This window comes from Pteropus medius, unplaced genomic scaffold (genome assembly GCF_902729225.1).
Source record: "Pteropus medius unplaced genomic scaffold, Ma_sr-lr_union100, whole genome shotgun sequence".
NCBI classification, from domain to species: domain Eukaryota; kingdom Metazoa; phylum Chordata; class Mammalia; order Chiroptera; family Pteropodidae; genus Pteropus; species Pteropus medius.
In genome coordinates this window covers 2,764,772-2,776,868 of record NW_024354500.1, presented here as the reverse complement: position 1 = coordinate 2,776,868, position 12,097 = coordinate 2,764,772, and the positions used below count along the sequence as shown (strand labels likewise).

General features: G+C 35.2%; 1 protein-coding gene and 1 pseudogene across 4 annotated transcripts in view; one reads left to right on the top strand and one right to left on the bottom strand.

Annotated features, from left to right (window-relative positions):
• The window catches only part of FUT9 (fucosyltransferase 9), a 156,017-nt gene extending 144,674 nt beyond the window's left edge, over nucleotides 1-11,343 (top strand). For all 4 annotated transcript variants that reach the window (XM_039853035.1, XM_039853038.1, XM_039853037.1 and 1 more), the window contains one exon: nucleotides 9,871-11,343. In XM_039853035.1, coding sequence (XP_039708969.1) covers nucleotides 9,871-10,958 — 1,088 coding nt within the window. In that variant the 3' untranslated portion in view covers nucleotides 10,959-11,343. The remainder of the gene's footprint in view (nucleotides 1-9,870) is intronic.
• Nucleotides 6,235-6,353, bottom strand: LOC120595076 (uncharacterized; annotated as a pseudogene).
• Nucleotides 11,344-12,097: the final 754 nt, after the last annotated feature.

The window sequence follows — 12,097 nt, the reverse complement described above, 5'->3', positions numbered from 1 at the left end:
GGAATATAAAATTTATAAAGAAGGAATTCTTCCGGGTTTTCTTTTTTTATTTTTGCATTGATTATTTTTTTATTAATTTTTAAAATTTAGTTTCAAGTATATAGTACATTGGTTAGACATCTATATAGTTCATAAAACGCACCCTCACTCCCCTGACCTTGCACCTAGCCAACGTATTAATGCTAACTGCATTCCTATGCTATGCTCCCTATCCCCATGACCATCCATCAGCTACTAATTTGTACTTCTTTAGCCCTTCACCCCATTCTCCCAGACCAAATTCTCCCAGAGGAGAGGCAAATTCCCCTCTCCTCTGTCTGTCACCAAATTTGTTCACTATATTTGTGAGTCTGTTTTTGATTAGTTCAGTTTTTTTATTCCTTAGATTCCACATATAAGTGAAATCATAAGTGTTTATCTTTCTCTGTCTAACTTAAACACCTTCTAGGTCCATCAAAGCAATATCTTTTTCTATCCCCTTCCTTTTCATATGTAGGGGTCTTGTTTTCTATCCTTTCAGTCACTCTATCTTTAGATTGGAGCACTTAATTCTTTTCCATCTAAGGTACTTATTGATAGGAATGTAGTTGTTACCATTCTTTACTCTTGTTTTTGATACATGGTTTTTCTTCTTAAAGAAGTCTTACCAACATTTCCTGTAATACTGGCTTGTTTTTGTCTGGGAAGCTCTTTATCTGTCCTTCAATTCTAAATGATAGCTTTGCTGGATAAATTATTCTTGGTTGTATATCCTGGGTCTTCATGCTGTCAAATATTTTTTGCCAGGCCCTTCTGTCCTGAATAGTTTCTTTTGAGAAATCATCTGCCAGTCTTATGGGTGTTCCTTTGTATGTAATTATTTGTTTTTTCTCTTGCTGCTTTTAATATTCCTTCTTCGTATTTAATCTTTGGTGTTTTAATTATGATATGTCTTGGTGTGGGCCTCTTTGGATCCCTAATTTTTGGAATTATCTGAGCTTCCTGGGGTTTTATGTCCATTTCCTTCACCAGATTCAGGAAGTTTTCCATCATTATTTCTTCAAACAACTGTTCAACATCTTGATTTTCTTCAGTTACTCCGATCAGAAAAATATTTGGAGCCTTAATAGTGTCCCACATGTTCCTTAAATTATTTTTATAGTCTTGGCATCTTTTTTCTTGCCATTCTGATTGATTGTCCTGATTGGCTTTCCTGTCCTTTAGATAGGGCATGTGATCCTCTTCTTTATTCACTTTGTTTATTCCTTTGTTTATTTCATTTAATATACTTCTCATCACAGATAATGTGTTCTTCATTTCAGACTGGTTTCCTTTTATAATTTCCATTTCCATTTTTATGTTTCTTATCTCTTTGTTTAAGTTCTCTTTGAATTTATCTACATTTCCCAAAAGTTCATTGAGCATCTTTATAACCAGCGTTTTGAACTCTGCATCTGTTAGATTACTTGATTCCATTATATCTGAATCTCTGTTCTGTCATATGGTTTCTATTTCTTTGTCTTCTCATTTTGGCTGCCTTTCAGTGTATGTTTCTATGTACTAAGCAAAGCTCCTAAGTCTTCTGGTCTTATTAGTGTTGATTTGTGAAGTAGGTGTCCAGTGGCACAGTCCTGAGAGGGGTTCATCTGCAGGCTAAACTTAGCCCAAGCCTCTACCCTTCCAGGGCCACCTGTTAAGATTCAGCAAACAATCTACAGATGCTGTGCTTATAGTTGCCTCAAAAGGTCACACCAGAAACCGAGGCTGCCTCCAGTATAAGTCTCAGCAAGGAGCACCCGATTCACTGAGGATACATCTGGATGTGGCTTAGGTGGCACCTTGAGTTGGTGAGGTGGGTTTTCACGAAATCCTCTGGGCGGAGCAACCTCTGTCATCCAGTTTGATGACCTCAGGGCTATGGCGGTGCTGTGTCCCTACACTGGGAGAGGGGAGGGCTCAACAGGGAACAATGGATACCGCCGGCACTTTTGTACAGAGCGAGTCTTGCCTTGACCCTCACTCCAACAATGTCTCTCTGTAAGTCCCTGGTGCTCTCTGCACACAGCAGAATCGGCACTGGTGCTCAGAGCGAGCAGGTCCGTTACAGCGAAAAATCTACTCCGGAACACGGCCCCTTTAAGAGGCTTCTGCCACTGCTGCAGCCTCGTCTCACTCAGCTGCTGGGGACCAGCCAGCCCCACGTCCTTGCCCCATCCTACCTTCTGCTATTGCAAGGTGTTTTCTTGGACTTTTCCCTAGTTGTATGGCTTGTTCCTCTAGATCCAAGCGAATTTTACTTGCTGCTGCTCCTTGTTTCCATCACAACTTTGATTTGGTCACCAGAAGGGTGAACAGAGCCTCTATCATCTACGTCATTTTTTTTTCACCCTCGGAATTCTTGTTTTAAGTAATGTTTAAAATAAATACATGTAACTCCTTTAAAAACATTAACTGATGGCATTGTGTGGACACACTCTGGAATATAACTGAAATTTTATTTAAATTAGTTCTTTTCCCTATGTTTCTTGTTTTGGGGCAACCTGGCTCTTTGAAGTTAGTTACTTTTTAAAGCTGACTCAACAAAGCAGCACATACGTAAGTCACCTAAAAGCAGGTGTGCCTAGAAGGAATACAACTACCAGAGAGGCCTTGGATTAGCAATTGCAAACGTGTCAATTATCTTTGATTTTCTTTGACTTGCTTTAGGAACACCCCAATAATAAAACAAAGCTAGGCTCCTCCCTATTCTGATTCACCTCTCTAGACTTTCTTGAGGGCAGTGAAAAATTATCTAAAACTTGTAATATTCTGAACCCAGTGTTCCTGGCCACTGGTTTCCAGAATAAGAGCATGGAGGAAGTATTGGTGATTTGAAATGAAAAATGGCTCCAGAGAATTATATGTCATAAAAGAAACATTTCTAACAAGATCCAGGGTGATGCTGGTGCTAATCCTTTCAATCTGGGGAACACACCTATTGAGAACCACTGGTCCACTGTGTTATGAAAGAATTAAAAGGATTGAAAGTGAGTGCCAGGTGGACCGTTTAAAAAGCAATGTAACAGTCTGTACAAGAGGTGATAGAAGTATAACCTAGGGAAATGGAGGGACATCGACTCATCTAAGAAATATTTAGGAGGCAAAATTGTCAGAATTTGGTGCTGGGTCGGGTATGGTTTTGAAGGACAGAGAGATATCAAGAAGAATCCACTGGGTCAATTGCTCTACTTGGTATGTGAAAGGAAGGAAGTCTCATCTTCAGAGCCAGGAACAAACACATAGCAATATATCTTGTCAACATAAGAGGGTTTTTGTTGTTGTTGTTGTTGTTGTTGTTTGTTTGTTTTTTTTAAGGCTACCTTGACTTTCATTGACTGGTTGCTATGGGCTAAAACCTGGCAATAATCATAGTAAGCACTAGTGCTGACAGTCAAATTATGAAAGCTTGTTGGCCTCCAGGGCAGCCAGAAAGCATGTTTTAGGAAAATGCCAGAAAAGCATTCTTTGGCCCTGTCAGTGTTATTCCCTATGCACAGGTGGCACTTGGGCCAAGTTACCCTTGGGCTCAGTGTCAGATCTAATTGTTCAATCCTCAGCTGAAGCCCAGAAATAGAGTTTCTAATGTAAATAAAGACAGTGATTAAGAACTAGTGATTATAAATAGAGAGAGAGAGAGAAGAGAGAAGATTAAAGATCAAACTAAAAAAGGTTAATCCTGAATTGAAAAGAAAATTTCAAAGACAGAGAATGTAGAAACTGCCCAAGATAAAGAAGTCCATAGTGCAGGAAAAGTGGCAGTTGGCAGCTTGCACACCAAAGGAAACAAAGGTTTGAGACAAAAAAAGAAAGAGAGAGAGAGAGAGAGTTTTTTAAACATTTTAGTGGTAATATCTCTAAAGACAAAACCACTGCAGAAATAAACCAGGGAATTCAAACATGTGCCAGAGTATGTTCTGAGGAATATTCAAGAAAAGGAATGGTGACCAAAACTGGCCCAAAATTTTGTTGTCAGCTTCTCCAGTGTTCAGAAAAAGTAAAACTGAGGCTTACCACTGGAAATATCAGAGATCATATCCAAAGGTTTTTGAAAAAGGTTCACAAACACAAATTCGATGGCATTCCAGACATCAATCAGTGACTTCTTGCCAAAAAGTAAATGGCATCTCTCCCAAAGGTAGGAGACATTTGGCTCAGGATCTAATGGGAGAATTATGGGAACTCAGAGCAAAAATACTCAGGAGAACAGTTCATTGGAATATGGGGTGTCAAGGAATTCTTTGAAAATGAAGGGATGAATATATAAAATTTTATATTACTTTGAGGCAGAACATAAATTGATGCATAGTATAGCAATTGGAAGGGTTATATTTTTATTCTTGTAAATGATCTTAGTATAAAAATTGTAGGGAAAAGTAAAAGCAAAATAAAACGATAAAACAACCTCCCCCCCCCAAAATAAATAAAACTGGGCAACTTAAATTACATTTTGCAGAAGACTTTTGCAGAATCCCATCCTAACATCATGGCACTGAATACCACGATAATTATATGGGGAACAAACTGGTCTCTGAGCTTGCCTAAACAGATTACTAATAGTTCAGTTAGACACTACTTACCACCAAATCCCTAAATTCTGGGTGGAGTCTGTGGTTTAACATATAGAGATTTGAGAATTTAGATATAGTTTATTTTTAATCCAGATAATTATAGACGTATTTGAAAGATTCAAATTATATGTTTCATATCCTGCAGGAAGAAAGTAAGGAGGAGGGGAAATAATCAGATGATGATGATTATTATTATTATTATTATTATTATTACTAATTATCATCATTATTATTGCTTAATTAGGGTTTTAGGGGAATTTATTGATTTCGAGCAATAAAAACAATTATAACTAAAGTAAACAAAAAGGAAATTATTGCAAGTTGATGGAGTATCCCTTGGAACTGAAAGAATACCAGAAGAATCAAGCCCCAGAAGGCAAGAGTCCAAGGAGCAACTTGAACCACTTAGCAGAGTTTACAAAATTTTCTTCTCAGAGAACCTTGCTATGATGAATCAGCCCCAACATTTTTCCCTCTTGGCCCTTCCACTCAAGTTTCAAATTCCTAGAGAGAGTTTGAATGATCTGGCTTTCATCCTCAACATTGGGTTAGAAAAGGGAGAGACAGCCTTCTCTACAGTTCCAAATGTTGCACACAAGAGAGGAGAGATAATGTCCCACTAGGAAATTGGGGTGCTATTATCAGAAGGAGAGTGATTGTCAGGCAGTAAAAACCAACATACATCTGCTAAAGTACAATATGCTTATAGAGTAACCTTTTATAAAATGGTTGATTACATTGAATTATTGAAAGACTCTACTTATATTTATTATAAATGTATGATTACATATTTTATACAGAAATTATTAATAATGAGTTTTGAACTTATAAGAGATTCATATGTGTGTGGTTAGAAATGGTAATAATTTGCATAGAAATCAGAAGGTATCTATTATTTCAAGAGTTTTAGCTGTGATAAGAGCTCTGATTCTAGACTATTTACAGGGAATAATATAGTCACAAATAACTTACAAAGTACATTCTATGGTCCAGGCACTATCAGAAACACTTTACAGATTTTATTTAACAGGGAAAAAGTCATGATGTGACTATGTGTGGCAAATTTTTTTAACTATCTCTTAACTTTAGTCCACCTATCTGTCAGTGATTCATTTCTGTTCTTTAGAGATGGTCTGAGTTGATCTGAATATCTCAAATGGATCCGAAGTTCTGTTCAAATGGTCTATGACCTTTGCACATTTTCACCAAGGATCAAAAGTCTCACCTTATCAGGAATGGTTGACTTTGCACCCACACAACAATTAGAGAATAAGGATACCACACAGCAATTGTCAAACACGTTGACCCAAGAACTTCTAAGGGCATAATGGAAAATTTTTTCAACCCCATATGCCTGCTAGTGTGAGACACAGAGGTGCATTGAAGAAATAGGTGGTAGTTGCAATCTAGGATTAAAGTCCCAAGTGGCAAGTTACAATCACAAGTGTCCTGTTCTATCTTATAGTTTTAAGCAAGTATGAATTGTGTTCTACAGTATACCCTTTTGTTTGTTTGTTTAGTCAGCTTTTTCTTGTTTTCTTTTTTTTTAAATTTTTTTAGGCGAGACAACTCTTGGTTGACCTCACAGATTGCAAGGATCTTGTCAGCTTACAAACGCTTTTTTTTTTTTTTTTTTTTTAACTTTTTATGCCTGTAGCACCTGGTCTTCCTACGTGGTCTCTCATCCAAATACTAACCAGGCCCAACCCTGCTTAGCTTCTGAGATCAGACGGGATCAGGCTTGTTCAGGGTAGCATGGCCGTAGACTTTTTTTTAAATTTAAAATAAGGATTCAACGCACGTGCATGAGCGCTCTCTCCCTCCCTCTCTCTCTCTCTCTAAGTAGAATTATCATTCTTTGAAGAAGCCTCCTGTTCTCCTTGGTTTCATATTTCTCTCCCTAATACCTTGAAGAGTATTTATGGTTTGAGAACTCTAAGTCAAACCTTTTCTAATCAAAACTCTCTTCTATTCTTTAACATTCAGTAGGGTATTCTTAAAGTATGACTGAAGGTCATCTATTAATGAAAAACAATCATATATGTATCAAGTCTTATTAAGTAGTACTTTTACTAAAGATTCTGTTATTTTTGATGCTAACGTCTTTAACTTACATTCTTTTCTAGTACTTGAAACTATTAAAATTAATTAAAAAGTTTTAATTACATTATTTACTGTTACAATTTGCTTTATGCTATACATCCATTGCTGTTACTGGTGAGAGCTATAATAACACTGATCTGAGTGCTTTTATCGATTAATAGTTCAAGACATGTTGAGTATCTACCTGAATTTTAGTTATGAGGAATAGGTGAAAAGTTCCTATCAAGGGGATGTCAATTTGGCTTCTAGAGGCAAACTTTTCTGACTAACTGCTACTACTATTTAGTAATTGATCCTGATAGCAGTGAAAAGTTAAGAGGAGAAGATGTGCAGAGCCTAAACAAAAAGAACCCCTCAAGTGATACAAAATGTCCAGGAAACAGGAAAACGGAATGGCACACAGTGGTAGGAACATTGTTTCAACCTAGTGACGAATTCTCTCTCACTTGGCCAAAAAAAGAGGCATAGAACTTAAATGTACTAGATAGATGCCAACTTTGAGACTTGACAGAGAGGCAAAACTGGGAGATTTTGCTCATCTAGTGGTAAGAATACCTGTATGTCAATTTTAATGGTAGTTATTTTGTAGAGGGATATATGTTAAGTGCCCAGAGAAAGCAACTAAGTATATATTCATTCATTTACATTTGGTTCATTTTTGTTTAATTAGTTACCAAGCATTTTACCTTAAACATAGCTGGGACTCAAATAATCCATCCACTCATTCATGCAACATATACAGTATTTATTAAGCAGTTACTTTATTCTAGTGATGGAGGATATAGCAGTGATGAAACACAGCCTGCATGGAGCTTACATTCAGCTCTCTCCAAGATGATTGCAATCTCTGGCTGTAATCTGAGAAATCAGTGAATATAAAATGTAGTTGTCAAGTGCCCAGACTCTGGAGCCAGGTAGCCTTGGTTTGAAAGTGTGCTCTGCCACTTTCTAACTGTGCGATCTTGATAAAGTTTCTTAACCATTTTGGAACCCAGATTTCTTATCGATAAAACGGGAATATAATGAGGTGATGTATGTGCTTACATATATATATATATATATATATATATGATATATATATATATATATATATATATATATTAGTTAATGTAAACATGTTAATGTAAGTGCTCGGATTAATGTTTGGCACTAATAAGCATCATGTAAGTGTCAGGTAGTTTTCTTGTTAAGGAAAATTGATTCAAATTTAACTCATGAGTAAATAGTCCTTTATTATAGAGAGAAGGATGCAAACCAGTAAAATCAAGACAGTAAAACTGGAGGTGGCAAATGCACCTCAGTGGATTGTTGATGTTTATTTTATTTGTTGAGAAGATTGTAGAAGGGGAGCATAATTCAATGGTTAAGCTAGTTACTCATATCTCTGGCCCTCAGTTTCCTCATTTGTAAAGAAGAGGTGATAAAAGAGTTTCTTAATAAGAGTTCTATGAGTATGAAAGGAAATGATGTATGCAAAGTGCTTGGCACAAGGCCTAGCTGAGAGCAAGCATTTGCTAAATGGTGGCCATTAAAGTTGTAACCTGATTATATTAAATTGATATCATTTATAAAGATAGCTTTTTGCCATTGCATTTCAATTCAAAGAGGAGTTAAGGAAACTTCAAATGAGAGCATTTCTAAAAACCATTAAACATTGATAAAAAAAAAAAAACAACACTGCAGTACTTCGTCAAATTATGTATACTAAAGGTTAATATCACTCCATGAAAAAGGAGATCTATCTAGTAAGTTTTCTTAGTCTGTGGATCCCAGGATCTAGAAAAAAAATGAGAAACTATTTGACTAATTAAATGTATAAAGTAGGATCAATGTAACTAAACTTCCATAAACCTCCTCTTGAATTGCATCATAATATATTTTCAGTACTCTTTATTGCTAAATTTTTATATTTTTGCATCTGTGTTCTTAAGTGAAATAGAATTTCTTTAACTTCCAAATCTTCTTTTGGTAACAAGATAATAATTGGCTTTATATAATAAGTTAAACTCCTTTACATATTTTTCTTAGTTCTAGAATAACTTTTTAAGTGACAGTAGTATTCTGCATTCATTGAATTGTTGCAAAACTATCTAAGTCTAGTGTTGGTTTTTAGTTATCATTTATGAATTCCATTTCTTTAACTGTTATTTGTTTAATCATAGTTTCTGTTTAAAATTGGCGTTTTCTATTTATGCACAAATACAATGATTCGTTTCATCAGTTTTTCAAATTTATTATCATAAAATTAGTCAAAATAGTCATTTTTAGTTTTTCTATGTTAAACCGATCTGTATTTACTTTTTAAATATTTAATTTGAATTTATTTTCTTGATTATCCTTGTCTGAAGTTTTTCTTAGTATTTTTTCCAATTTTATTGTTATAATTGATGTACATCATTGTATTAGTTTAAGGTGTACAATATAATAATTTGATATATGTGTGTATCGTGAAACGATTACCACAATAAGCTTAGTTAAATATTCATCACCTCACATAGTTACTTGTGATAGTAATTATCTCAAATTTCTGCTTGCAATTTTAGTGATTTCTATCCATATCTTAATTCCTTACTACTTATTTCTTTAGTTTTGTACCAGTTTTTTGCCAATAGAGCATTTGATTACCACATCCCAGTAGATATTGGATGGACTAACAGATTGTTAAATGTAAACAGAGAAAAAGTTTGATTCTTTATTAACTTTCATCTGAACTGCAGATTTATATTATAATCTCAAAAAGTGTACTGGTAAATAAGTCATTATATCAACTGGAAAATGTTCACAATTCTGAGGTGATTTCAAAATACTGAAACTTTTAGTCATAGCTTTAGTGATGACAGTTTTTGTTGTGCATTTTTCCAAAAGCAAATAAAAATATAACAGGTAAGGACGGCATTAGCAAAAAGCTGTAACTCGACTTGAAGATATGTTGGTACATACATAACAAATCTTGACATTATTTGTATCATTTAGGGTAAACTTCCTTTTAAAAGCAGGTTTCTTGGCTAAAATGAAAGCTGTTGCTCTCAATGGTTTGATAACACTGAAGAGGAAAGTTAAGTTGATTTCACGATTAAATGTACTTTAGTATGTACCACTTGTTGATCTCAAATTATATTTATAATTAATTTTTCATCCCTAACCCTATCTACTCCTCTATCTTTCTCCTTCTGTTTCACAGAAAAAACTATGACATCAGCATCCAAAGGAATTCTCCGCCCATTTTTAATCGTCTGCATTATCCTGGGCTGCTTCGTGGCATGCCTTCTCATCTACATCAAGCCCACCAACAGCTGGGTCTTCAGCCCGATGGAGTCAACCAGCTCAGTGCTGAAAATGAAAAATTTCTTCACCACCAAAACTGATTACTTTAATGAAACTACTATTCTGATTTGGGTGTGGCCATTTGGGCAAACTTTTGACCTTACCTCCTGCCAAGCAATGTTCAACATCCAAGGATGCCATCTCACAACAGACCGTTCTCTGTACAACAAATCTCACGCAGTTCTGATCCATCACCGAGACATCAGTTGGGATCTGACTAATTTACCTCAGCAGGCTAGGCCACCGTTCCAGAAATGGATTTGGATGAATTTGGAATCGCCAACTCACACGCCCCAAAAGAATGGTATTGAGCACCTGTTCAACCTGACTCTGACTTATCGCCGCGACTCAGATATCCAAGTGCCTTATGGCTTCTTGACGGTGAGCACAAACCCATTCGTGTTTGAAGTGCCAAGCAAAGAGAAGTTGGTGTGCTGGGTTGTTAGTAACTGGAACCCTGAGCATGCCAGGGTCAAGTATTACAATGAGTTAAGCAAAAGCATTGAAATCCATACTTTTGGGCAAGCGTTTGGAGAATATGTGAATGATAAAGATTTAATTCCTACCATATCTACTTGCAAATTCTATCTTTCCTTCGAAAACTCAATCCACAAAGATTACATCACAGAAAAGCTCTACAACGCTTTTCTGGCTGGCTCTGTACCTGTTGTTCTGGGGCCATCTAGGGAAAACTATGAAAATTATATTCCAGCAGATTCATTTATTCATGTGGAAGATTATAACTCTCCCAGTGAGCTAGCAAAGTATTTGAAGGAAGTCGACAAAAACAAGAAGTTATACCTTAGTTACTTTAACTGGAGGAAAGATTTCACAGTAAATCTTCCACGATTTTGGGAATCACACGCATGCTTGGCTTGTGATCATGTGAAAAGGCATCAAGAATATAAATCCGTTGGCAATTTAGAGAAATGGTTTTGGAATTAGAGCTTTCCATCGCTTGTACACTTGGCAAAGTATTCCGATGCGATATCACCTAAGTTTTGAAGAAGATAAGAGACGAAATTCTGCTTTTGTGTCACAGTTTATTTTTATCACTCTTTCGGGTAACATATATTTTGATGGAGATTTTTAAGAGCTCAGAATTAGCAATCATTCCATTTGGTTTAAAATTACTCTGTATATACCTAATTATGTACACTGAAAAATAATTTATTCTTTGCTATCACTTGTAGACGTTGATTTTTCACATTTTTGTAGTTATTCATAATGTAAGTTTGTAATCCGATTGTTTTTTTTACACTGATCATCATTTAATCTATTTGGGAAATGTAGTTGCATACCTTAAAATATGTAATATTTTCACTAAATATTATAATCTCTAGTTCCAAGTTTGCATAATGTAAGAAGAGCATTTGTGATTGAATTTTAACCTCTTTGACTTCAAAGTTGAACAAAGTGTGTCATTGTCTCTACTTGATATATTTTTTGCCTGTTTACCATGTTTGTGAAGGCAGACTTGTTCTGTAGTGAATAAGAAAGATAACGAAGTGGAACTGTTCTATTCAGGCAGATTCGGACTTCTCATTTATTTTCATTAAGCTGCAAATGCAGCCACTTATTCTCATGATCTTAAGTTAAATTCAGGTATTTTTAAATATCCATTTTGTTAAGATTTTTAGTACCTAGGGAAAAAATTCCTAATAACACTTACGAAAATCTAAGACCATTCTCTTCTTGATCTTTATAACACATTATAATAAAACAAATATAATTTCTTCATATAATAAAAGAAAAAGATATGTATAGCTACAAATCATATTTATAAATGGCACATTGGTGTGCAATTTTTAATAACGTCAACTTAAAATATTTTTTCTCTAGCCTCAATAATTAAAAGTTTTATTTTACCATCTGGTTAAATAGACATAACATTTGAAAGGGTTTGTCCTATCGCTTAAAAGAACCTAAATAAAATTATTGTCAAGGTAGTAAATATAAAATGTGAAACATAAAAAAGTGAGGATTTATAAGATCTCAATGCATATTTGTTGAATAAATGGCATTGAAGGTCACAGGAAAAATTTTGTTTGTTTTATTGACGTGACAGTTCTAACCTAGAGGTA